The 24,657-nt window shown below is 46.4% G+C and overlaps 1 protein-coding gene across 4 annotated transcripts; it reads left to right on the forward strand.

Moving 5' to 3' along the window:
- The first annotated feature begins 433 nt into the window (after positions 1 to 433).
- On the forward strand, positions 434 to 24,292 carry LOC130545692 (calcium/calmodulin-dependent protein kinase type 1D-like). 4 transcript variants are annotated; one of them, XM_057320366.1, is made up of 12 exons: positions 434 to 496; positions 583 to 710; positions 1,074 to 1,180; positions 2,501 to 2,643; positions 2,744 to 2,810; positions 2,898 to 3,001; positions 6,548 to 6,631; positions 14,589 to 14,650; positions 14,789 to 14,872; positions 14,988 to 15,042; positions 22,725 to 22,913; positions 23,056 to 24,292. In XM_057320366.1, the coding sequence occupies exons 4-12, from the start codon at positions 2,515 to 2,517 to the stop codon at positions 23,926 to 23,928; spliced, it is 1,647 nt and encodes a 548-aa protein (XP_057176349.1). In that variant the 5' UTR covers positions 434 to 496; positions 583 to 710; positions 1,074 to 1,180; positions 2,501 to 2,514; the 3' UTR covers positions 23,929 to 24,292. The 4 variants fall into 4 exon arrangements, with proteins under 4 accessions (XP_057176349.1, XP_057176350.1, XP_057176352.1 ...); XM_057320367.1 differs by lacking the exon at positions 1,074 to 1,180; XM_057320369.1 differs by lacking the exon at positions 434 to 496 and having other exon boundaries at positions 505 to 710.
- Positions 24,293 to 24,657: the final 365 nt, after the last annotated feature.

Genomic DNA, 24,657 nt, shown 5'->3' on the forward strand with positions numbered 1-24,657 from the left:
AAATAATACCATCTTAATTTTGTGTTAAATGAAAACAATTCCATTTAGTAGTATTCATTATCATTGTGCTTTTTTGTCCAAGGAAACCAATATTTTTGTTTAAATTTTAATTAATTATTTTGAGTGATATTTGCAGTTACTCATTTTGAATGGTTGATTTGTAATGAGCTCATTTGATAAATTCTAACTCAATTTGTGAGTGTTGTTGAATTTAATTAATAACATTGCTTGTAATCTGTTGCCACAATTTTATTGAGTAAATATAGGGTATTATTTTTTACAGTGTATGGAGGAAAGTCAATACCTGTTACTAGTTAACTGCTCATTCCTATGCAGTTAAAAACACAAACAAATATTTAGTTGGCACATGAACCACAATTTGAATTTCTTCATTTCAGATATGTTAAATTTTAAAGGATGTTTAACCCCTCTTTTTCTCTCTCAACAGAGCCTCTATGCTGCCTAACAGGACTCTTTATCTTAAGAGAAAGTGAAAGTAAAACATGCGATTACACAGATAATATATACAACACATGAAGGGGCTGTGAACTTGACTTATCTTCCATCTCAATTTCCAAACAGAATGACATATACAAAAGAAGATCTTAAAATCTCTGTCGAATTACAAGGAGAAATCTGAAAATACTTTCCATAACAGAAACAAAGTGGATTTAAAGCAAATGTGTTCAATTCACAGAGTGAGCTGAAGTGTAAGTATCATTCATTACATTGTTTACTTTATGGATGTTTGCTGAGGGAGAATCGTTGGAAATGAAACTACTGTATTGTTTATTATTTACATATGGAGATATTCAGCTGGACGGACAGAAGCAGTGTTTTCATTATGTGACTGATTTATCTCTTTGATCTGCTTGAAACAAACAATGAATTTAGTTAATAACTTATAAAAACATTCATTGATTTATTCATTTACTCATTAAATCACTTATTGATTGATTCATTTATTCATGAATGGCTTGCTGTCATACAACACTTGAACTATTGTTCTACACTTTATTTGCCCCTCCCAAATATTTGTCAAAGTGAAACTTGAGTAGTGCATGTTCTATTAGTGAAACAAAATATAGATCTTTTCATCGGTGGAAGTCCTGAACGAAGAAGGAAACATTATTGAATTTCCAAAGATTGCACACAGGTTTTCGCTCCCAGTTTTTGTCAGGTAAGAAAAATCAATACAGAAAGAATTTATTCCAAACTGGATTGTGTTTTTGATTCAAGAACATCAGTCTGATTTCATAAAAAAAACGTTAAAAAGTAAAAAAAATTTGGTGTCATAATTAAAACTTCTGTCTTGTTAGAATTTAGCATAAGAAAGTTGTTGGCCATTGGCCACAGTGTATATATCAAATATAATGCAATCTTAGTGAAATGAATGGCTGAAATCCAACTTTGATGCTCGTGATGTCAGAATTAGATAATGACTTTAGCCTGGTTTTCACAGACAAGACACATATTATGTTGTTGTGTTGTTGAATTGACAGAGTACAGACTCTAATTTGAAACTTTAACACAAACCTGCTGCCATTGCCAGACAAAAAAAATTGACAACAGCTGTAGTTAAATGCAATAAAACGAGCGGACTGGACAGAAACAATCATCAAAAAAGCTTGTGTGAGGATGTGGAGTTCACTACATTACCCATACTGCTTAGCGTGTAACATGGTGATACGTCACATACGGATGTTATGTGAGGGTATGTTCCGGTAGCCGAGTGTATATGTGAGCCTAACACAGGCTGTGTTCTAATAAAGAGTTATTATTTGTATATAACTGTGTTAAGTTATATGACAGCTTGTATTTGCAGTGCACAGTTCATATGACTTGAAGGTGCAATGTGTTATTTTTTGTAGGATTTAATGATAATGAAATTGAAATGCAATATAATACACATAACTATGTGTTCAGAGGTGTATAAAGACCTTACACACTGAAACATTACGTTTTTCTTACCTTAGAATGAGCTATCGACATACATCGCAGGTCCTCTTGCATGGAATTCACCATGTTGTTTACAGTAGCTCTAAACGGACAAACAGCTCTACAAAACTCGTTTCGTAAATACGTTATCTGCTTCAGACAAGAAGTGAAAATGTGCCGACATCTTAGTCTTGTGTCAGCCACCGCTTCCAAAGAGAGGGGGAAGGGGCGAAGTGACCCAAAACTCCTCTGGTAAAGGTGTACATGTCAGGCCACGTCACTGGAGCTAATCCTGTCAGTTCGTCCATTCACTGAGAAATCTGGTTCCTTCAGTTAAAGTTAACGCTTTCAACAACAATTGTAGTCCCGGACTGTGATCGACCTTAAATATTCAATTTAAACCCGATTTTGCCTAGTCATTGTTAAAACACAAGCTAACAAGATGTGCTGAATATCATTAGGGGGAATATTTCTGCCTTCACCTAAGCTCTGCCCACAAAAACACGTCACAATGTTTACGTCAATGTTAATGTATTCTCTTCTTAAACATTTTCCTTTGCAGCACAATTTACAGCAATGGGCACCAATCTGTCTGCTCTAAAAGACCATGGCTACACATTAGTGAGTGAAAAGGAGAACAAGATCCTGGTGAAAAATGAAGGTGGTGACCAGTTTATCATTAAAAAGTTGAGCGCTAACCATGAGGTAAGTCAGACAGTTTAATTATAATGAGATTTGAAAGTTGAATGATTTGAAAAGATAATTGATTATAATGAGATTTGTGTGTGTTTCTGTCTGTTTTAAGGATGAATTGAACGTTCTTCTCCAGCTCAGTCATCCACACATCATCCATCATAAGGAAATCATCAAAGGTTAACCGAAAACTTAAATAGATTCAATTCTAAATGAATTATTACTTGTTCTTAAATCCTTTTAAACTGCAATTAATCTGCTTTCAGATTCTGACTGTTCATATCTTGTACTGCAGCACTGTGAAGACGGAGATCTCGCTCAGAAAATCAAAAACAAAAAGGAGGGAACAGTTTTCTTTTCTGAGAATGAGGTATGACAGTAGATTGATGGTAAAACACACTGTACCCATTAGCACCGGCATTGGATATTCTGCTCCTGGTTTTTACAGATTTTACTTCCAATCGAGCACACACGTAGAATCTAATCATGATCTTTGATTAGTGGCCATAAAACTGTTGGGTCTCCAGGAGCACAAATGTCCATCCCAGCATTAGCATGATTTATTCAAATGGTAGGAATGGTCTATCTTCAACACTGATTTAAACATCAGGGGCCGGTTGCACCAGTCACACCCGCTTGTAAGACAGGTTTGGAAGTAAAATGCGCCTTCAGTGTCACGGTCCTGTCTGCCTCCCATGGGCCTTTTTCTCAATATGCGTTCTTCAGAGGTCTTGTGTCCTCGTGTTCTCGCTCTACATCATCAAAATCCGTCAAAGTTTGGTTCAAATACTCAAGAACACAAGAACAGAGAATGCATGAAAGTACCCAGATGTGTACTTGATATTAAGGATGCATCTTATGCAGCCTTGCGCGCATACAGAATCCACTTGAAGTCCCAGAAGTCACTGCGGTGCATCCGTCCCAGTTCGTTCTTCCGAGGCTGCCTTGCAAGACCAGTCTCCACAAGATCACAAATTGCGTTCTTGGAATTGAGAAACGGCCACTGTTTCCCATTGCACGTTTCCCAGCATCCTCCACACTCCCTCGCCGGTCCCTCGTCTGCAATCCCTGCACCTGCCAGTAATCCCCTCATTACCCAGACACTATATATACACACTGTTCCCCAATGTTTTGTCCAGCCTCTGTTATACAGATGTTCTGTTTTCTGCACCTCTCCTGTGGTTTGTTTGTGGTAGTGTTTTAAAATAATCGGAGTTGGATTTCTCCTCGATTGTGGTCCGTGGCAACACCGTTACATTAAGTACTGTGTGTAGACCTTATACCTGATGCACACAAAGGCTTAGAGAACGTTTGATACTAAATCTTACACTTAGTCACAGGTAGGCAAAAATGAAAATGCTTTACTTGTTTCTGTGGAGAAAAAATAAAACGATAAAAATTTGAGATAATGGCGTGTCTAATACAGGCTACACAATCAGCTGGATCTCAGGTGTGAAAGAGCAGAGAGACATCACAACAATCCTGTAAATATTCGCTATATATGGAAACCATTAACTTATTGAAACATTTCATTCCAGCAGCGCTGGATTATTAGAATTAATCAACAAATTAACACCGCAGTTACACATGAAAGAGACAGAAACATAGCACTGCTTCATAAACTGATATCTTCTTAAATACTGTATGTCTTTTCTCCCTACATTTTTTTGTAGTTTCTCTTTTCCAATCCTACTGCAGTAATTTTTCCTCTACATGTGTTCGCCTTTGGATGTAGTAAATAAAAGAATGTTGTGAATGTAATCTCAATTCTCAATGCGGTAGAATTAGCCCATGATGGTTTAGATGGTGCAACAGGTAAATATTTATCACAAGTCAATAGGGTGCAATAGGCCCCTGAACCAGAAAAACAAGTTCAGGTTTCCAGACAGGTCCGGACAGGTCTGTTGGAGCAGGTTGGAGCTTCGTTCCATCCGGACCGCGAGACATAGCCTATAAACCATTTAAAACTTTTGACTGGTTGTTTAAATTGAGCCGTGCGTCTTCACAACGGAGAATCACATCAAATGCGCTCTCAGGAGCATTTATGCAATTGATCTCTTGCCGCTTTATACTCTAATATCTTTATTTAGCACCAAACGCGCTTCATTTGAACCCTTTCCGCTCCGCGCGCACTGCTTCTCTCCTGCCAAAGATGTGCCACATGAAGAGCAGCAAACACCTGCTTATTTTAACAACACTAGTGCAGACACGCAGAGCAGGTAAATGGACACAACAGTAAACAAAATGCAGCAAATATTAAAGCATTTGTATCCGTCAGTCTGTTTACTGTTTGCTAGGCCTATATGTCTCCAACTTTTCAACCAGATTTGTGATAATTTATTAACCATAACGTTTTTATCTACATTTAGCATTAGCATTATTGATCAGCATGTAAACATTTGTGACCCTGTGAAAACCCAGGCTAAAGACTGGTTGATTAAAAAAAAAGATTATAAAAGATTATTAGACAACAAGCATCAAAAATTAATTTCAAGCATTAATTTCACTAAGATTTTGGTAATATTCAGTCAGCATTGAAGATATTGTTATATTTTCACAGAATATTCTGTAGGATAATTTTATGAAGGACATTTGCTGGGTTTTCACAAGCAGGTTCAGATTTTGTAATGAACGTTTTAATTGGGAAATTATTTAAAGATAGAAGTAGTTCTGGTATGAATGTGAAAAGGTGAAAATGACATGGAAAGGCTAATTTAGTAAGTAACTTTGTTTTCTGTTTATGATTTTAATTGTTATATAGCATTTTAATTGTTACATTACATTTGCTGTTTGCATGTTGTCAGTAGTTTTTTTTATTTACAAATATTAATTATTAGACTTCTATTAAGAGGGCATTCCCCTAAAGCCACACAGCCTTATATATACATATATCAAAATATAAAATAAATGGCCTGATAAAAGATCATATCTTTTATACAGTGTATCCAACTGGGCTAAGTTGTTTAAATATTTATTTATTTTCAAAAAACATAATGTCCGGACCTCCGTTTGGAAGAAAATATAAAGACAGGACCTCTTGGAACTTTAATTGAATACCCCTGATATAGACAAATAATTTTAAAGGTCCAGTGTGTATTTATTTGGGGGATCCGTTTACAGAAATGCAATATAATACACATAACAATGTGTTCAGGGGCGTATAAAGACCTTACATAATTGTCATGGTTCTGCCCCATCTTGCTTTTCTTGATCTAGTGGCAGAATCATGACAGAACCTCTTGTTTCATGTGGAGAGAGGCAATTTGGCGCTGATTGCCTTCCATACTCTCCGGTCTCGTCATTGTTCCTGCCCTCTTGTTCCCTCGTTAGTGATAATTATTAGTTCATGTCCCGCACCTGTCCCCTCTTGATTTTGATCCCTTATAATGCCCTTGTGTATTCTGTCCTGTGCTGGTTCATTGTGTTTGTGTCATTGTGGTGAGTTTCTGTGCTGTAGTCAGTCTAGTTTATTGTGGTTAATGTCAAGTGTTGTTATTATCTTAGTCTAGTTAGTCCTTGTTCCTGTTTCCATGTTTTGTTATGTTCCCCATCGTGGGTTTTTGTTTTGTATTTATATTATTAAAGTCTTGTTTAACCCCTTACCTCCGGTCTGCGCTTGGGTCCTCTGTCCGTGTCTCACCCCGAATCCTGACAATAATGAAGCGTTATGTTTTTATTACCTTAGAATGAACTGAGTTTATCTACATACACTGCGGGTCCCCTTACATGGAATTCGCCATGTTCTGTCAGCCGTCGTAGTGAAAGGGAGGGGGAGGGGTGGAGTGAGCCGTTGGTTGCAATTTGCAGCCTCGCCACTAGATTTCACTGATTGGTTCTTTAACCTCTTGCTGTCAATATTAAATATTGCATTTTTAACTAATTAAAATACGTGCATTTACAATTGACTGATTTACAGATTCTGGACTGGATTGTGAAGATCTGCATGGCTCTAAAATACCTGCATGATCAACAGATCCTGCATAAAAACCTGCAACCTGAGGTACACATTAAATTTAATAAATCAATATACTGTATATCATCTGTATGGGGTCCAAGGAGTGCTGGAGCCAGTGTTCGAATTGTCAAGGCTCTTGGGGGTCCCCTAACCAGTCTTCAAAAGAAAAAAACAGACGGAGCTGCCAGTTCAAGGATCAATCACATGATAGTTTGAATCATTGTAGTAATTTGACCACATTACACACATAAATGTCCTTAACATGTTGATAATCCATTAAAAGAGATCCACGTGAGGTAGAGATTAAAATACATATTTCTTTGTTTTTTGCAGTTTCTTGCTGTTAATTTTTTTTATTTTGCATAGTAGCCTAGATTTTTTTAATAATACTTTGCCTAGGTAAAAGTACAAGTATCTAGAGAAATTGTTATCTCAAGTAAAAGTAAAAGTCACTATTTTAAAAATTACTTGAGTAAAAGTAAAAAAGTATGCAATGAAAAAACTACTCAAGTAGCTAGCTACTTAGTTACTTTGTATCTGATTATATAGGCCTACTACATAAATTAATATTAACGCCAATATTTTAATATTACATTTTAATTAATATTTGTATTATCATAAGCAGATATCTTTGCAATATACTAGAGAGACTAAAGAATAGACAAACACAGAAGAGACAAGCATTTCTGTAAATTTCATCTAGTCCTGATGTCAATGTAGTTTACACAACTTATTTAAAATAATAGACCATGTCAAACTAAAGCATGAACTAAATTGTCTGATTGTATAGATATAGATTAATATCCACTTCATCCAACGCTCTTTGTGTTCTGCGTTTCGCGCTACGAGGAGTGAGTAATCCTGCTTCAGATGATTCAGATCGTGCTGCGAACTGAACAAATCATTTGAACTGATTCATTAGCCTATTCAAATGGTTTTGCCCATTGTTCAATTAATGCTTTCAAAAGAATCGACTCAAAAGAATCGATCACTGGGGAATGGCCGTTAAAAGAGACGACAAATAAACAACGCGTTTTAAATTTTAAAATGAAGGAACGAAGGATGGTCACGAAATGTAACGAAGTAAAAGTACAGATTTTCTATTAGAAATTTACTCAAGTAAGAGTAAAAGTACACACTTTTAATTTGACTTAAAAAGTACATATTTTCTAAAATGTTACTCAAGTAAATGTAACGAAGTAAATGTAGCACGTTACTACCCACCTCTGATCAGTACCGCGTCGCATCTGTTTTGACAATGTGAGATAACATCGTACATAAAGAAATACTTGCACATCAAAATTATACTAGGCTAACTGTAAAGTTTTAAGGTAAACGCTTTCAATATGAGAGGATCCACACTCATCTTGCTGTGACATGTCTTCATTGAACACTGTGTGGCGCGCTTGAGCATGCATGGATTTTTCAGATAAAAATTACATTTTAGTTTTATGAAATTTGTACAAATAATGGACAAAAGTGTTTTGTTTAAGCATGATAATTTGACAAAAAATTATTTTGTGTTTTAAGTTGTCTAGTTTTAATGAAAAACCAAGGGGACCCCCCAAGTTCACTATGTTAGACCTTATGAGAGGTCCCTTAAGGCTTATGAGGGGTCCGGGACCGCCCCAGACCCCCCTCAATTCGAACCCTGGCTGGAGCCTTTAATTCAGTTAACTTGCTCAGAAAAAAAGTTTGTCTGGCTTTGTTTTGACACACTATGTGATTAGAAAAGACATGAAACATCACGACATAAAACAATCCAATGGAAACTGTAAACGCATCTTCATGGTACAGCATGTAATGACATTCTAGAGAATTGTGTGGTTCTAATTTCATAGCAATGGTTTGGGCAGGACTCTCTTCTGTTCCAACATGTCTTTGTGTATAAGGTAAGGTTCAAAAATAAATGACTGGTCTGCATAAAGCCAAGTCTTGAACCCAGCTGAACACCTCTGGTATGAACTGACTGTATGAGTCCACACTGACTGAATCAATCATTTCTTTCTGGATCTTGCATCATGCACAGAGACATTGTCATGATGGAATAGAAAATACCCTTTCACAAACTGTTGCTGTTAAATCAGAAGCACACAATTCCCTAGAATATCATTATATGCTGTAACATTAAGATTTGTACTCATGGAAATTAATAAAATAGTCCAACCTGTTCATTAGTAGAGGGTGTTTCCTAATACTTTTGTCCAGATAATATATTTTAGTACTGTACGTCATTGTTGTATAAAGGTAAATGCTGCACTTTCAAGTTCCCTTTCTGTCGGTCTCTCGACGTTGTGCCGAACCGACAGATGGGGTTTGTCCCTGAGAACCAATCGCTTCCGACTTATTAGAAAAGGCCAATGAAACTGGCGAATGAAATTTGCATGCCGGACTCCGCCCCCGGATATCCGGGTATAAAAGGGAGGCGGCGTGCCTCATTCATTCACCTTTTTGTTCTTCGGAGCCTTCGCTCATGATCAACAGACTTCGCTACAAGATAGCAACTACAAGATTGCCGGTTCTACGACGTGTTGCAGCGGACTGTCCCTTCCTGTGGCGACTTCCCCTGGGCGTCTCGGTGGTTCCAGAAGTGTTCGAGTTTTTTATCTAAAAGAGCAAATTTCTCCAGCGTGGCATGCCCCGCTGTTCTCGTGGGTGCAACACACTCATCGAGGAGGGGGACGGACACGAGGTCTGCTTCCAGTACGCTGGGGCAGCCCTTGTGGATACGTCCTGCCCGCACTGCGGGCGATTGATGATTCAGACGTTGCTGTGTTCCCACGGGACTCAGCCACCACCTCGTCTGCTTCCCCTTCCGTGACGGCCGGACTATGGCCCTGCCGTCTGCTACGGCGAGCAGCGAGGGTGATATGAGGATTACTGTGTGCGCTAATCCGTCAGCCACTGGCTCGCGGACTGTTCCCCATGAGACGGTCCCACTGTCTCGTTCCTCAACCACGTATTCGGAAACGGTGCGTGATGATGAGATGTCCGTTGCAACATCGGAGGGTGAATTACTGGCATCAGACTCCGACGATTCCTTGAAGCTCCCTCCCTCGGGCGGTCGAGCCCAGGAAGAAGCGGACGTCGAAATGTCAGCCATGCTTTCCCGGGCCGCCGGCATTGGGTTGCAGTGCACCGCACTGCCTCTCCCAAAGCTCACGGCTGGATACATGGTACCTCGGGTTTGAGAGCGGCTCCAAGCCGTACTCGCCCCCAGTGCCGTGTTTCCCCGGAAGTGCATGAGGAACTTAGTACGACCTGGAGCGCCCCCTTCGGCGCGTGCACGTCAACTAGTTCCATCGCCCTTTCTTCCCTCGATGGTGGGGCAGCTAGAGGATACGTCGATGTCCCCCTGGGGCTCGACCTAGACTCCCGTCCAAAGCATGTAGGTTTTTTCGGCATCCAAGATGTCAAGAGCTTACTCTGCTGCGGGCCAAGCTGTCCCCTCTCTCCACGCTATGGCCATCCTGCAGGTCCATCAGGCCAAGGCCTTGAGAGAGCTCCACGAGGGTAAGACCGACCCAGCGCTTATGCAGGAACTCTGCGCCGTCACCGACCTCGCTCTACGGGCGACCAAAGTGACCGCGCGGGCCCTGGGTCGGGCGATGTCAACACTTGTGGTCCAGGAGAGACACTTCTGGCTGAACCTTGCACAGCTGGGTAATACCGAGAAAGTCCGCTTTCTCGACGCACCCATCTCGCAAGGGGGGGCTGTTTGGTGATACTGTCGAGCCGCAGTTCTCGTCAGTAAAGAAGCAGACAGAGGATATCAAGCATATCCTCCCTCGCCGCGATTCGGCCGCCCTCTGGCCATCGAGATCCCGTGCACAGTCTGCTTCCCAGCAGCCCTGGTCCTCTTCGACGCCTTCCGGTTTCGGTGCCCCCCACACAGGCAGCCCCCCGGAAGAAGACATCGAAGAGGAGACCACCACCCCATCAGCAGCCGTGGCGGAAGCCAAAGCGGCCCTCATGGGAAGACCCCAGGGAGATCGAGAATACCTTCGGGCCCGACCCCAGCCTTTCCATCGCTGGTTGGTTGATCCAGGACGGTTCCTGCCCCGTCCCAACAGCCCACTTCTAAGAGTTTTTCTCTCTCTCTGGGCGTTTATCACAGCCGCTCTCACCCTCTACACGACGGTGTTCGGCAACTCGACGTTGCGTCACGGCGAGACCCAATGTCGAGTATAATCAGCAGCCTAAGCACTCTCAATCGATGGTGCGTTGTGCCACATCATCGTCTAGGTATTATCACAGCCGCTCTCACCCTCTACACGGCGGTGTTCGGCAACTCAACGGTGAGGCGAGACCCAATGTCGAGGATAATCATCAGCCTAAGCACTCTCAATCGATGGTGCGTTGTGCTACATCATCGCAAGGCAGGTAAAACAGCAGAGCAAATCTCCTCTCCGGGGGCCCCCCCACGGCGAGGGATCCGCACTGCAGGCCATCGAACCACCCCTCGGGAGGTCGATGAAGCAGAACATACCCCTAGCCTCCCTGTATCGGACCCTGGGAGCCTGACAAGGCTTCCCAAACCGTCACGGTGACTACGGGATACGATCCGTCTCGGCTACTCGATCCAACTCCCCAGACGCCCGCCCAAGTTTCGGGGCATCCTCTCAAACCTCAGTCAGAGGCAAGGATGCTCTCTTGCTTCGGGACGAGGTCGCCACCCCTCTGGAGAGGAAGCGATTGTGCTCGTCCCTCTAGCCGAGATGTTCAACGGGGTTTACAGCCCGTACTTCATCGTCCCCAAAAAGGGGGTTGCTAGATCTGCGTACCCTGAACAGGCACCTACTCAAGCTGCCGTTCAGGATGTTCACGCAGAAGCGCATCCTGGCATCTATCAGATGTCAAGATTGGTTCATGGCAATCGACCTGAAGGACGCTTACTTTCATGTCTCGATTCTCCCTCATCATCGCCCGTTCCTACGGTTCGCTTTTGAGGGTCGGGCATATTAGTGCAGAGTCCTCCCTTTCGGTCTGTCCCTGTCCCCACGAGTCTTCACGAAGAACGTGGAAGCCGCCCTCACACCCTTCAGGGAGAGAGGTGTGCGGGTAGTAAACTATCTCGACGACTGGCTCATTTGACACACTCGTGAGATCTGTTATGTACACACAGGGACCTAGTGCTTCGGCACCTAGATCGATTGGGACCACAGGTCAACCGAGTAAAGAGCAAGCTCTCCCTGTGCAGAGCAACCTCTTTCTTGGTATGGAACTCAACTCTGTCTCCATTACAGTGCGACTGACTACAGAGCGTGCTCAGTCAGTGTTGAACTGCCTGGAATATTTCAAGCAGTCAGCGGGCCCCCTGAAACAAGAGGCTCCTGGGCACATGGCATCCTCGACTGTAGTGATACCCCTCGGGTTGATGCACATGAGACCGCTCCAACACTGGCTACAGAGTCGAGTTCCTTGGAGAGAGTGGCACACCGGCAGCAGGCGGATGGTGATTACGCCTCTCTGCCGATGCACCCTAACCCCTTGGTCTTCAATGACCTTTCAACGGAAAGGGGTCCCTCTCGGGCAGGTCACGAGGCGCGTCGTGGTGACGACAGACGCCTCCCTGCAGGGTTGGGGTTCCGTGTGCAATGGGCACGCAGTGTCGGGGCGATGGACGGGCCCCCGACTGCGCAGGCATATCAACTGACTAGAGTTGTTGGATGTGCTACCCGCACTGAAGGGGCTACAACCTCTCGTGCAGGATAAGCACATGGTGGTCCGGTCGGACAGCACAACTGCCGTAGCGTATATAAACCGCCAGGGTGGCATTCACTCACGGCAGCTAACACGACTCGCCCGACGCCTCCTCCTGTGGGGTCCGTGGGTGAGCAGATCCCTGCGAGCCACACATATCCCAGGCGACCTGAACCAGACAGCCGATGCGCTCTCAGTTGACGCCTCACGGAGAGTGGCGACTCCACCCACGCGCAGTCCAGCTCATAGGGTACAGTTCGGGCGGGCTCAGGTAGACCCCTTCACCTCCCTGGACACCACCCATTGCCCGCTAGGGTACTCCCACCCGAGGCCCCCCTCGGCACGGATGCTCTAGCGCACAGCTGGCCATGGGACAAGCGGAAGCACGCCTTCCCCCCAGTGAGCCTCATTGCACAGACCCTGTGCAAGGTCAGGGAAGAGGAGCATCAAGTGTATTAGTTGCGCCATACTGGCCCAACCGGACTTGGTTCTCGGAGCTAATGCTCTTGACGACAGCTCCCCCCTCGTCGATTCCCCTGACAAAGGACCTGCTTTCCCAGGGAAAGGGCACGTTATGGCTTCCCTGGCCAGACCTCTGTAACCTCTATGTCTGGCCCCTGGATGGGACGAGGAGATCTTGAGTGGCCTGCGGCGGTTAAGACCACCACTCAGGCTAGGGCCCTGGCCACTAGGCGACTATATGCCTGTAAGTGGTGCCTCTTCTCATCCTGGTGCTCTTCTCGAAGAGAAGACCCGCGGAGTTGCTCGATCGGGAACGTGCTTTCCTTCCAGAGACTCGAGAGTAATCTCTCCCCTTCCACACTGAACGTGTATGCAGCCGCTATTGCCGACCCAGTTGCTGGTAGTCTCTAGGACAGCACAACCTGATCATTTGGTTCCCAAGGGGCGTGGGAAGGCTACCACCTCACCCGCTCTCCATACCCTCTTACGACCTTGATGCGGTCCTGGAGCCCCTCGGAGATGCCGCTCTTTCTCACCTCACGATTAGGACGGCTCTCCGGATGGCGCTCAAGAGGGTAGCGGACCTACAAGCATTCTCTGTGTCCACCGATTGCCTAGAACTCGGGCCCGGTGATTCTCACGCTATCCTGAGACCCCGGCCCGACTACGTGCCCAAAGTTCCCACCACTCCCCCTAGACCAGGTGGTGAGCTTACAGGCGCTCCCCACCGGGGAGGAAGACCCAACCCCATCCGTGTTGTGTCCAGTACGCGCATTGCGCCTCTGCTTGGACCGTGCGGGCGGGCTGGGCAGAGCAGCCCTGCCCCTTAGGCCGGGTACCAACTGAGTTATCCACAACATAGTTCTAACCGGACCTAGTGCTACCGGATGTTGTAACCCCCCAGCAGGGCGGTTCCGTCTGATGTATCCACATGATTGGTTCCCACCTTGGTAACCCATGACCTTCCCTAGGTGGACCTCCACCTTGCGGTTAACTCCTTCAGTCCGCACTTTCTCCCATGACTTCTCCCCTAACGGTGAGACCATGTTGGTATCTCCACTAAACTCCTCCCTGCGGTAGGAAGTGGTCTCTGTAGCGCATCCCCCACTTGAGGAAGTAGCGCTTACCCAGTGGCCTTACGGTACCGGGCGGCTTCTCGCTGTTAGAGAAACAAGGCCGCCGCCTGTGAGGCCGAAGGCAGGGGCCTTCCCACCTTTCAAGAAAGCTCTGGGACCCCCTACCTACCCACTGGGTAGGTTACAATTTCGCGGTAGTGCTCACGGCTGACACGCCCAGGCCAGTCACCGTCGCTTTGCTAGAGATTGTGACAGGGCACAGTGTTGTGGCGTTTTCCATAGGAACCCCATCTGTCGGCTCGACACAATGTCGAGAGACCAACAGAAAGGGAACGTCTTGGTTACAGATGTAACCTCAGTTCCCTGATGGAGGGAACGAGACGTTGTGTCCTTCTTGCCACAACACGTGCTGCCCACTGCAGCAGTCGTGAGAGGTCTCAGGCTCCTCAGAACAAAGGTGAATGAATGAGGCACGCCGTCTCCCTTTTACACCCAGATATCCGGGGGCGGAGTCCGGCATGCAAATTTCATTTGCCAATTTCATTGGCCTTTTCTAAGATGTCGGAAGCGATTGGTTCTCAGGGACGAACCCCATCTGTCGCTCGACACAACGTCTCGTTCCCTCCATCAGGGAACTGAGGTTACATCCGTAACCAAGACGTTTTACTGCTAATAGAAAAATGCATAAGAATAAATTGTCTTGTAAGAGCATTTGTAGAAAATGTTTTTACTCATTTCCAGCCTTGGTTTTCTCATGACAGGGCATATTCTTCACTTCATTTGGAACCATCTGTCTAGGCGAGTTTGAAGTGATTCATCAACGGTATTGTTTGCTTCTTTGACTCAAAACGTGACGTCACGTGGCAGCAGCTCCTCAACACATAATGTAAAACAAGAAATACAGCATAGTTGTGTGCGCTTTCTGATTTGTTTTCTGTATTATTTTTCCGGTATCTATTAGGTCCAGTGAAGAGAAAACAGCAGAAAATAAACCTTCATATGTTGCACCTGAGATTTTGAATGGCAAACCTTATGAAGAGAAAACGTAAATAAACATCATCAAACTGCATATACTTATGTTATACATGAAATACATACACACTGTGCATATACTGTTTATCAGACTGACTACTTAACCTTGGCAATAATAACTTTCACAGTGAAATATGGATGTTGGGATGTGTTATCTATGAGCTGTGCATGCTGAAGTGTGTGGTGAGATTTTCTTTTCATCAGATTGAAACAGAATCAATAGGTTAAAACAGTGATGTTCTAATATATACAGTACAAATACCAATGAACAATTGAGGAAAAATCACATTGATTCATTAGTCACCATTTAAAACAATATACTGTATAATTGGCTCATGCAAAAAAATCATGAATTAAATTCCCACTGAGACAAAACAATCAACCAACCATCAACCAATTTATTTTCCAAGCAAAGCAATACAGAAATGACTTGCACTATTCAACATCAATGTTGTCCCATTTTATCACTGTTGGAACACTGCATGTTCAATATCAAGTGCGTACATAGATTTAAGTCTCATTGTCTCACAAAACGATTTGATTACGATTTATCTTTTTAAAACACCGCTTTGACAAGACGCATGCTGCGTCCCAGTTTGCATACTATCTGTCCTAAATAATAGTACCTATTATATAGGTATAATAGTAGTACCTCCCAAATCGTAGTATGCTGACATGTGCATTCGTAAAAGTACCCGGATGGTCTACTGTTTTCTGTGAAAATTAAAAGTGCAGATCCATGGACACTCAAATAGTTGATATTACCCACAACTCACTGCCAGTAGGCGGGGTTTAGTGCATTAATAACATTAAATAGGAGATGCTTCACTGAATTAATAAATGTAAGTGTACAGTAAACATTACATAAGAAATACTGAATAAATACATAGTTAAATACAAAGAAGATTTGAGGATTGTGATTGTTAACAATCACAGTGTTGTCTATGCAACAGCTAACTATTCTGTTTTGTGTTAGTCCCAGTGAGTGCGTAATGTTTTGTTGTGCACAAAAATGTGTATACTTTTCCTTAACAATAACAGTACGTACTGTAAGGACAAAGTATAAGTAGGCAAATTGGGATGTAACAGCTTCAAACATGATTCCAAGTTCAGAAATACATGAGAATGCACTTAATTTACTTTATTGCACTTTATTAAGGTTCCTGCGTGAGCACAAAACAGTCCTCAGGAGAGAGGGAGAACACACGAGTGAGAGACGTGCAAATGCTAACCCAGCTAGCCAAAATATGTGACTGTTACGTATTGTCAACATAATGTGATGACCAAATTTATGTTGTGTTGACGAGTTATAGCGCGGTCAAGTTGGAGTTTGAGCATGCAAATATCTGTCGTATGCAGCTGCGAATATGGGTGGGGGAGCTGGATATGAGGAAATTGGTGCTTTTCTGGCAAAAATGGAGGAGGGTCACACTCTGAGGTGAGAAAGGTCACACCGTGACGAATCCATCTGGTCGCACAGCCGTGCTGCCAGCCACAGAACCTCCCCCCACGGGGACGATGTTGCAGACTCCCACTAGTTCCTCTGTCACGGTATCTGGGGGTCTGGTTACAGCTGCCCAACCCGTCGCAGTGGCTAGTGAGGACGATCCGTCTTGGCTACGCGCTTCAGTTCGCCAGGCGCCCTCCCCAGTTTCGGGGCATTCTGTTCACCTCCGTGGAGAATGGCGACTCCAACTCAGCGCCGTCCAGCTCATTTGGGAGCAGTTCAGGCAGGCGCAGGTTGACCTGTTTGCCTCCCTGGACACCTCCCATTGCCCGCTTTGGTACTCCTTGACCGAGGCCCCTCTCGGCACAGATGTCTTTGCGCACAGCTGGTTGCGGGACAAGCGGAAGGTCCTGTGCAAGGTCAGGGAAGAGGAGCATCAATTTCTGTTGGTTGCGCCCCACCGGCCCAACCAGGCTTGGTTCTCAGAGCTGATGCTTCTGACGACAACTCCACCCTTGCTGATTCTCCTGATGAAGGACCTTCTTTCTCAGGGGTAGGGCATGGTCTGGCACCCGAGATCAGACCTCTGGGACCTCCACGTCTGGCTTCTGGACGGGATGAGGAGATCCTGAGTGACCTGCCTCCCGCAGTCGTGAGCCCCAGCCACTGTATGCCTACAAGTGGTGCCTCTTCTCGTCTTGGTGTTCTTCCCGCAGGGAAGACCCACAGAGCTGTGCGATCAGTGTCGTGCTGTCCTTCCTTCAAGAAAGGTTAGAGAGCAACCTCTCTCCCTCCACCCTCAAGGTCTATGTCGCTGCCATTGCTGCACATCACGACCTTGTGGCAGGTAAGTCTCTCGGTCAGCACGACCTGGTCATCAGATTCCTTAGGGGCACGAGGATGAATCCTCCCCGACTGCGCTCCGTACCCTCTTGGGACCTTGATGTGGTCCTTGTGGGCCTCGGTATGGCCCTATTTGAGCCCCTAGGAGAAGCCACTCTACCTCATCTCATGATGAAGACGGTTCTCCTAGTGGCGCTCGCTTCTATCAAGAGGGTAGGGGATCTGCATGCATTCTCTGTGTCCAACAAGTGCCTTGAGTTCGGGCCGGGTGACTCCCACGTGGTGCTGAGACCCTGGCCTGGCTACATGCCCAAAGTTCCCACCACTCCCTTCAGGGACCAGGTGGTGAACTTGCAGGCGCTCCCCTCTGGGGAGGAAGACCCAATCCCTTCCGTGTTGTGTCCAGTACGCGCCTTCTATTTGGACCGCACACAGGGCTTCAGAAGCTCTGAGCAGCTCTTTGTCTGTTTTGGAGGACAGCAGAAGGGTAGGGCTGTCTTCAAAAAGATTGGCACTGGATCGTGAACGCCATCACCTTGGTGCACTGATCCCAAGATACACACCAGGTAAGACAGACGACCGGCTGGGCGTATGCCTGCGAAGCGCCTTCTCCCCTTCAAAAGGTGAGTCAGTGCGCTGTTCGAGCCTCCCTACTTCCTCCACTGGACAAAGTATAGGCATTCTATCCATCACTAAGCACTTCGAGCCGGGCGGAGCGGCTCGTATTCCAGGCCCAGTATAAGTGAGTTTCCATCACAAGGCGAACCCTTATACTTGAGCTAGTGCTCCACACGTAGTGACTCCCCTCCTTGGGTAGTCCCGTCTGATGTTCCTCACTCTTGGTTCCAATATCGGTGAACCTGTGACCTCCCCTCGGTGGACTCCACCGCTTCTGTGCGCCCCTGTTGGGACCCCGCACTACTACTACTATGAGTTCTCCCCACTGGTGAGACCATGTAGGTATTCCATGTTTATTCTCCCTACGGCAGATGTTGTCTCCGTAGCGTTCTCCCCTCAGGCAAGGGGGTAGCACTTCCCAGTGTCCCTTACGGCGGCTATCTCGCCCCTCGAGTAGCAAAGACCACAGCCTGTATGGCTGTTAGTAGGAGCCTCTTGTCATGAACCACGCATTGATGTTACGTATGTAACCTCAGTTCCCTTTCTGTCGGTCTCTCGACATTGTGTCGAGCCGACAGATGGGGTTCGCTCTTGAGAACCTATTGCTTCCGACTATTTTAGAAAAGGCCAATGAAATTGGTGAATGAAATTTGCATGCCGGACTCCGCACCCGGATATCCGGGTATAAAAGGGAGACGGCGTGCTGCATTCATTCACCTTTTTGTTCTTCGGAGCCTTCACATTGTATCGACTTCGAGACTTCAAACTCTACGCCGAATTACTGCTGGAATCTTACGACGTGGTGCAGCGGACTGTCCCTTCCTGCGGTGACTTCCCCTGGGCGTCTCGGCAGTGCCAGAAGTGTTCGAGTTTTTTTCTCTAAAAGAGCAAATTTCTCCAGCGTGGCATGTCCCGCTGTTCTCGTGGGTGCAACACACTTGTCGAGGAGGGGGACGGACACGATGTCTGCTAACAGCACGCTGGGGCAGATGTTGTGGATATGTCCTGCCCGCACTGCGGGCGGTTGACGATTCAGACGTTGCCTTCACGGGCGGCTGTGTTCCCACGGGACTCAGCCACCACCTCGTCTGCTCCCCGTTCTGCTACGGCAAGCAGCGAGGGTGATATGAGGATTACTGTGAGCGTTAATCCGTCAGCCACTGGCTCACGAACCGTTCGCACCTCGTCTCGCTCGTCTGACTGTTCCCCAGGAGACGGTCCCACCGTCTTGTTCCTCAACCACGTATTCGGAAATGGTGCGTGATGATGAGATGTCCCTTGCAGCATCGGAGGGTGACTTACTGGCATCTGACTCCGATGATTCCTCGGAGCTCCCTCCCTCGGGGGGTCGAGCCCAGGAAGAAGCGGACGTCGAAATGTCAGCCATGTTTTCCTGGGCCCCCGTGAGCGTTGGGCTGCACCTCTCCCAGTGCTCGCGGCTGGATACAGCCTCGGGGAGAGAGGTGTGCGGGTACAAAACTATTCCGACGACTGGCTCATCTTGGCACACTCGCGAGATCTGTTGTGTGCAAACAGGGACCTAGTGCTCTGGCACCTAGATCGATTGGGACCACAGGTCAACCGAGAATAGAGCAAGCTCTCCCCTGTGCAGAGCATCCTCTTTCTCGGTATGGAACTCAACTCTGTCTCCATGGCAGCGCGACTGACTACAGTACGCGCTCAGTCAGTGTTGAACTGCCTGATCAGCGGTACCCCTGAAACAATTTCAGAGGCTCCTGGGCACATGGCATCCTCGGTGGGGGTGGTCCCCCTCGGGTTGATGCACATGTGACCGCTCCAACACTGGCTACAGAGTCTGGTTCCCTGGAGAGCGTGGCACACCGGCAGCAGGCGTATGGTCATCACGCCTCTCTGCCAACTCACCCTAACCCCCTGGTCTTCAATGACCTTTTTGGTGGACTGGGGTCCCCCTAGGGAAGGTCTCAAGGCACGTTGTGGTGACGACGGATGCCTACCTGCAGGGTTGGGGTGCCGTGTGCAACGGGCACGCAGTGTCGGGGCGGTGGACGGGCCCCCGCCTGCGTTGGCATATCAACTGCCTAGAGTTGTTGGCTGTGCTACTTGCACTGAAGAGGCTGCAGCCTCTCGTGCAGGGCAAGCACGTGCTGGTCCGGTCGGACAGCACAACTGCCGTGGCATGTATCAATCGTCAAGGTGGCATTCGCTCATGGCAGTTAACACGACTCGGTCGACGGCTCCTCCTCTGGAGTCAGCAGGTGATCAGCTCCCTGCGAGCCACACACATCCCAGGCGACCTGAACCAGACAGCCAAAGCGCTCTCTCGTCAGTCGACGCCTCACGGAGAGTGGAGACTCCATCCCTGCGCAGTCCGGCTCATATGGGAGCAGTTCGGCCAGGCGCAGGCGGACCTGTTTGCCTCCCCGGACTCCACCCATTGTCCGCTTTGGTACTCCCTGACCGAGGGACCCCTCAGCATGGATGCCCTAGCGCACAGCTGGCCGCGGGACAAGCGGAAGTATGCCTTCCCCCCAGTGAGCCTCATTGCACAGGTCTTTTGCAAAGTCAGGGAACAGGAGCATCAAGTGTTACTAGTTGCGCCCTATAGGCCCCCTTCGAGCCCCTGGGAGAGGCTGCTCTTCCTCATCTTACAATGAAGACGGCCCTCCTGGTGGCGCTCGCCTCCATCAAGATGGTAGGGGACCAACAAGCACTCTCTGTGTCCACGGATTGCCTAGAATTCGGGCCTGAAGACTCTCACATGATCCTGAGACCACGCCTGGCTACGTGCCCAAGGTTCCCACCACTCCCTTTGGGAACAGGTGGTGAACTTGCAGGCGCTCCTCACTGGGGAGGAAGACCCAACCCCATCCGTGTTGTGTCCAGTATGCGCATTGCGCCTCTACTTGGACCGCACCCAGAGCTTCAGAAGCTCTTTGTCTGTTTTGGAGGTCAGCAGAAGGGGAGGGCTGTCTCCAAACAGAGACTGGCGCACTGGATCATGGATGTCGTCGCTATGGCATACCAATCTCAAGATCGCCCCGCCCGTTAGGAGTGAGGGCACACTCCACTCGGGGTGTAGCCTCCTCATGGGCACTGGCTCAGGGCGCCTCTCTGGCAGACATCTGCAGAGCTGCGGGTTGAGCTACGCCCAACACATTCGCAAGGTTCTACAACCTCCGCGTGGAACCGGTGTCAGCCCGTGTCTTGCAGGGCAACAGGTAAGAGACGTGACCAGTAGGGCGTACGCCTGCAAAAGCACCTTCCCTCTAGGTGGGTCAGTGCGCTAATTCCGCCTCCCTTCTTCCCCCCACTGGGTGAAGAATAGGCATTCCATCCATCACTAAGCACCTTCCTGGGGGTGGGGCTGGGCAGAGCAGCCCTGCCCCCTTAGGCCGGGTAACAGTTGAGTTATCTACCACGTAGCTCTAACCGGACCTAGTGCTCCAGACGTGGTAACCCCCCCCCCCCACTGGGGTGGTTCCATCTGATGTATCCTCATGAGTGGTTCCCACCTCGGCAACCCATGACCTCCCTAGGTGGACTTCCACCTCGCGGTTAACTCCTTCAGTCCGCATATTATCCCATGAGTTCTCCCCTGATGGCGAGACCATGTTGGTGTCGCCACTAATTCCTCCCCATGGTAGGTAGTGGTCTCTGTAGCGTTTTTCCCCCAGTGGGGAATAATGCTTACCCAGTGGCCCTTACGGTGCCGGGCGGCTTCTCGCTGTTAGAGAATCAAGGCCTCTGCCCGTGACGGCCGGTGGCAGGGGCTTCCCACCTTTTCTTCAAAAGCTCTGGGACCCCCTACCTCTCCACTGGACGGTTACAATTTCGCTCGACACAACGTCGAGAGACCGACAGAAAGGGAACGTCTTGGTTACGGATGTAACCTCAGTTCCCTGATGGAGGGAACGAGACATTGTGTCCTTCTTGCCACAACGCTGGCCACCCGCCGCAGCGGTCGAGGGATGCTCTCAGGCTCCTTAGACCAAAGGTTAATGAATGCAGCACGCCGTCTCCCTTCTATACCCGGATATCCGGGGGCGGAGTCCGGCATGCAAATTTCATTCGCCAATTTCATTGGCCTTTTCTAAAATAGTCGGAAGCGATAGGTTCTCAAGAGCGAACCCCTCTGTCGGCTCGACACAATGTCGAGAGACCGACAGAAAGGGAACTGAGGTTACATCCGTAACCAAGACGTTCCCTGATGGAGGGAATGAGACGTTGTGTCCTTCTTGCCACAACGCTTCGCCGGCCGCTGCAGCGACCGGGAATGCCTCTCAGGTTCCTCAGCCCAAAAGGTGAATGAATGGGCACGCCATCTTCCTTTTTATACCCATATGCACGGGACGGAGACTGGCATGCCACGCCATTCGCCAACTTCAACGGCCTTTAAAAAGTACAATCGGAGAAGATAGGTTCTCAAGATCAAACCCCATTCTGTTGGTTCGACACAACGTCTCGTTCCCTCCATCAGGGAACTGAGGTTACATACGTAACCAAGACGTTTTTCTTCCCTTTCAATAAAATCTTTGTCCACATGAAAACGCAAAACACGCTATAAAGCACTGTCAAGAGCGTGCCAAACCAACAGGTGACGCCATGACTCTATAATGGGTGCCTCTAACTGTAAAGCCATGTTGACCAATCAGAAGCCTTAAAAAAAGCTGACTACTGGTTCTGGTAGGCTAAACAAATCCTTTTAAAAGTTTTAAAAAATGTTCAGTTTCAGTGACCTGAAACTGTGTGTGCATGTGTATGAACCACCAAACTGCATACAAAAAGCTGCTGTTTTGAATATACAGGTGGACATTTTCATGGGACAAAAAAAATATTTTGCTAAATATCCTAGCTGCTCTCTTTCTTTTTGTATTGATTCGAAGATGTTTTTTGCTTGATTGTTTTGTCTCAGTGGGAATAAAGGTTTTTGTTTGAGCATGCTGTTAAATTAAGGATTTACAACATTTTTTCCCAGTTTCCTGCAATACTCTCAGTTGAGACTGTTCAAAAGGTACTCACATCCTCCTACGAAGCCCTTCCTCTGACCTTCTCTGAGGATCTCCGTCAGCTGGTAAATGACACACTTCAGGCCGATCCAGCATCTCGTCCGTCAGTCAGCGAGATCTTGACTAGACCTTTTATCATTAATTATCTTCGCGAAAAGGTGAGCTACCTTATTAAAATATTTAACTTTTCATACAATTTGCAATAAAAAGTGCATATTGGCACTGGTTCTAAACAAAATGAAAAAGAAGAATTTTGGGTAACACTTTATAATATTGTTTCATACTTTTGTCTTTTCCCAGAACATGCAAACTATTAGGACTCTTTATAGAACACTAGAGGACCTGAGAGCCCTGGCTAATGATTTGGAAAGAGTCCATTTCAACACAACCGTGGGCAGTCTCACAGGAGGTGTAGTGGGATTGGCTGGAGGAATCACATCTGTAGTGGGTCTCATTCTCTCTCCATTCACTCTCGGAGCGTCTCTGATAGTAACAGGAGTGGGAATTGGCACAGCAGTAGCTGGAGGAGTAACCGCTGGTGCCAGCAACATAACAAACATGGTTAACAAGAGCACAAACCAGCAAAAGATCAAAATGCTCTTAAAGGAGTTCCAAGAAAAAATGGCCTCCACAGTTTGCTGCATCCAAAACATCCAAATAGCTGTGGAAACTTTAGAAAACCAGTTTTCCACAAGCAATTACCCGTTTTACAATGCACATCCTGGGGCAAATGTTGGAGTTCGACTTGGACGAGGACTGGGAGGAATTCCGGAGATTTTCCGTTTAATTGAAGTTGTAAATGTTGGGAAGGTGGCAGCTCAGGTCGCGAAAGCCGTTCGTGCAGCTGAAGTAGCTACAGGAGTTTTGTCTGCACTTTTTGTGGCTGTTGATATCTTCTTTGTGTTCCTCGACTCCAGAGAAATCCACAACCTTCGCCAAGATTATGCTTCAAGAGAGAGTCGGCGAGAATCAGGATCAACTGACCAGACATCAAAGTACAGTGACACGACAAATCTGGTGCCTTCAAAAACTCAACAAGCTGAAGAGCTGAAGTCTGAGACCATGAAATTTGTGACAAAAATAAAAGAGACAACAGAAGAGCTTCAGGCAATTCTGGATACACTACAAGACGCAATACACCAAAACTCTGAGACGCCAAACATTGACAGCTAAGAATTGTTAGTAAAGCTCAGTATGCTCCTCAGTCTTGATTGATTATAGTTGTAGCAAAGGTTAGGTGATGATCACTGTATATTCTGAGTGTTTCCATGATAAAATATCTAAATCAGGATGGCTAGTTTTAAAAGCGCTCAGAGAAACTTTTTGAGGGGCAATAAAGGAAGGATTTTAGCTTGCTCTACGGGTTGTATGGGAGCATTTAATAATGTTAAGAATTGGGCTTCTTGCCTTTATTTCCTTGATGTTATTGAAAACAGAAAGAATGAGCATCGTTTCCTGTGTTTCTGTATTCAAATGTCTGCCTAATGTCATTTTCTTCCACTTAAATAAATGTACTAAAATAAATGCATTACTGAAAAGCAAACACTTACATTTTCTTTTGATTCAATTCAATATGTTTTACATTTACATTAACTCATCTAGCAAATTCTTTTATCCAAAGCAACTTACAGAGAGTTGAGGGAGCAAAAAGCGATATGTCATACAGGAGCAATAATATAATACAATAGGTGCTAATACAAAGTTACTAGTTTCAACAAAAGCCAGACCAATACTTGTTCATTTGTCTGTCAAGTGTTCACAGAAGAGATGGGTTTTAAGTAGTTTTTTTTAATGTTACATTTACATTTAGTCATTTAGCAGACGCTTTTATCCAAAGCGACTTACAAAGAGTTTAGGGAGCAATAAGCGATATGTCATACAGGAGCAATTAATACAGTAGGT

This window comes from Triplophysa rosa, linkage group LG22 (genome assembly GCF_024868665.1).
Source record: "Triplophysa rosa linkage group LG22, Trosa_1v2, whole genome shotgun sequence".
In the NCBI taxonomy this organism is placed as follows: Eukaryota; Metazoa; Chordata; class Actinopteri; order Cypriniformes; family Nemacheilidae; genus Triplophysa; species Triplophysa rosa.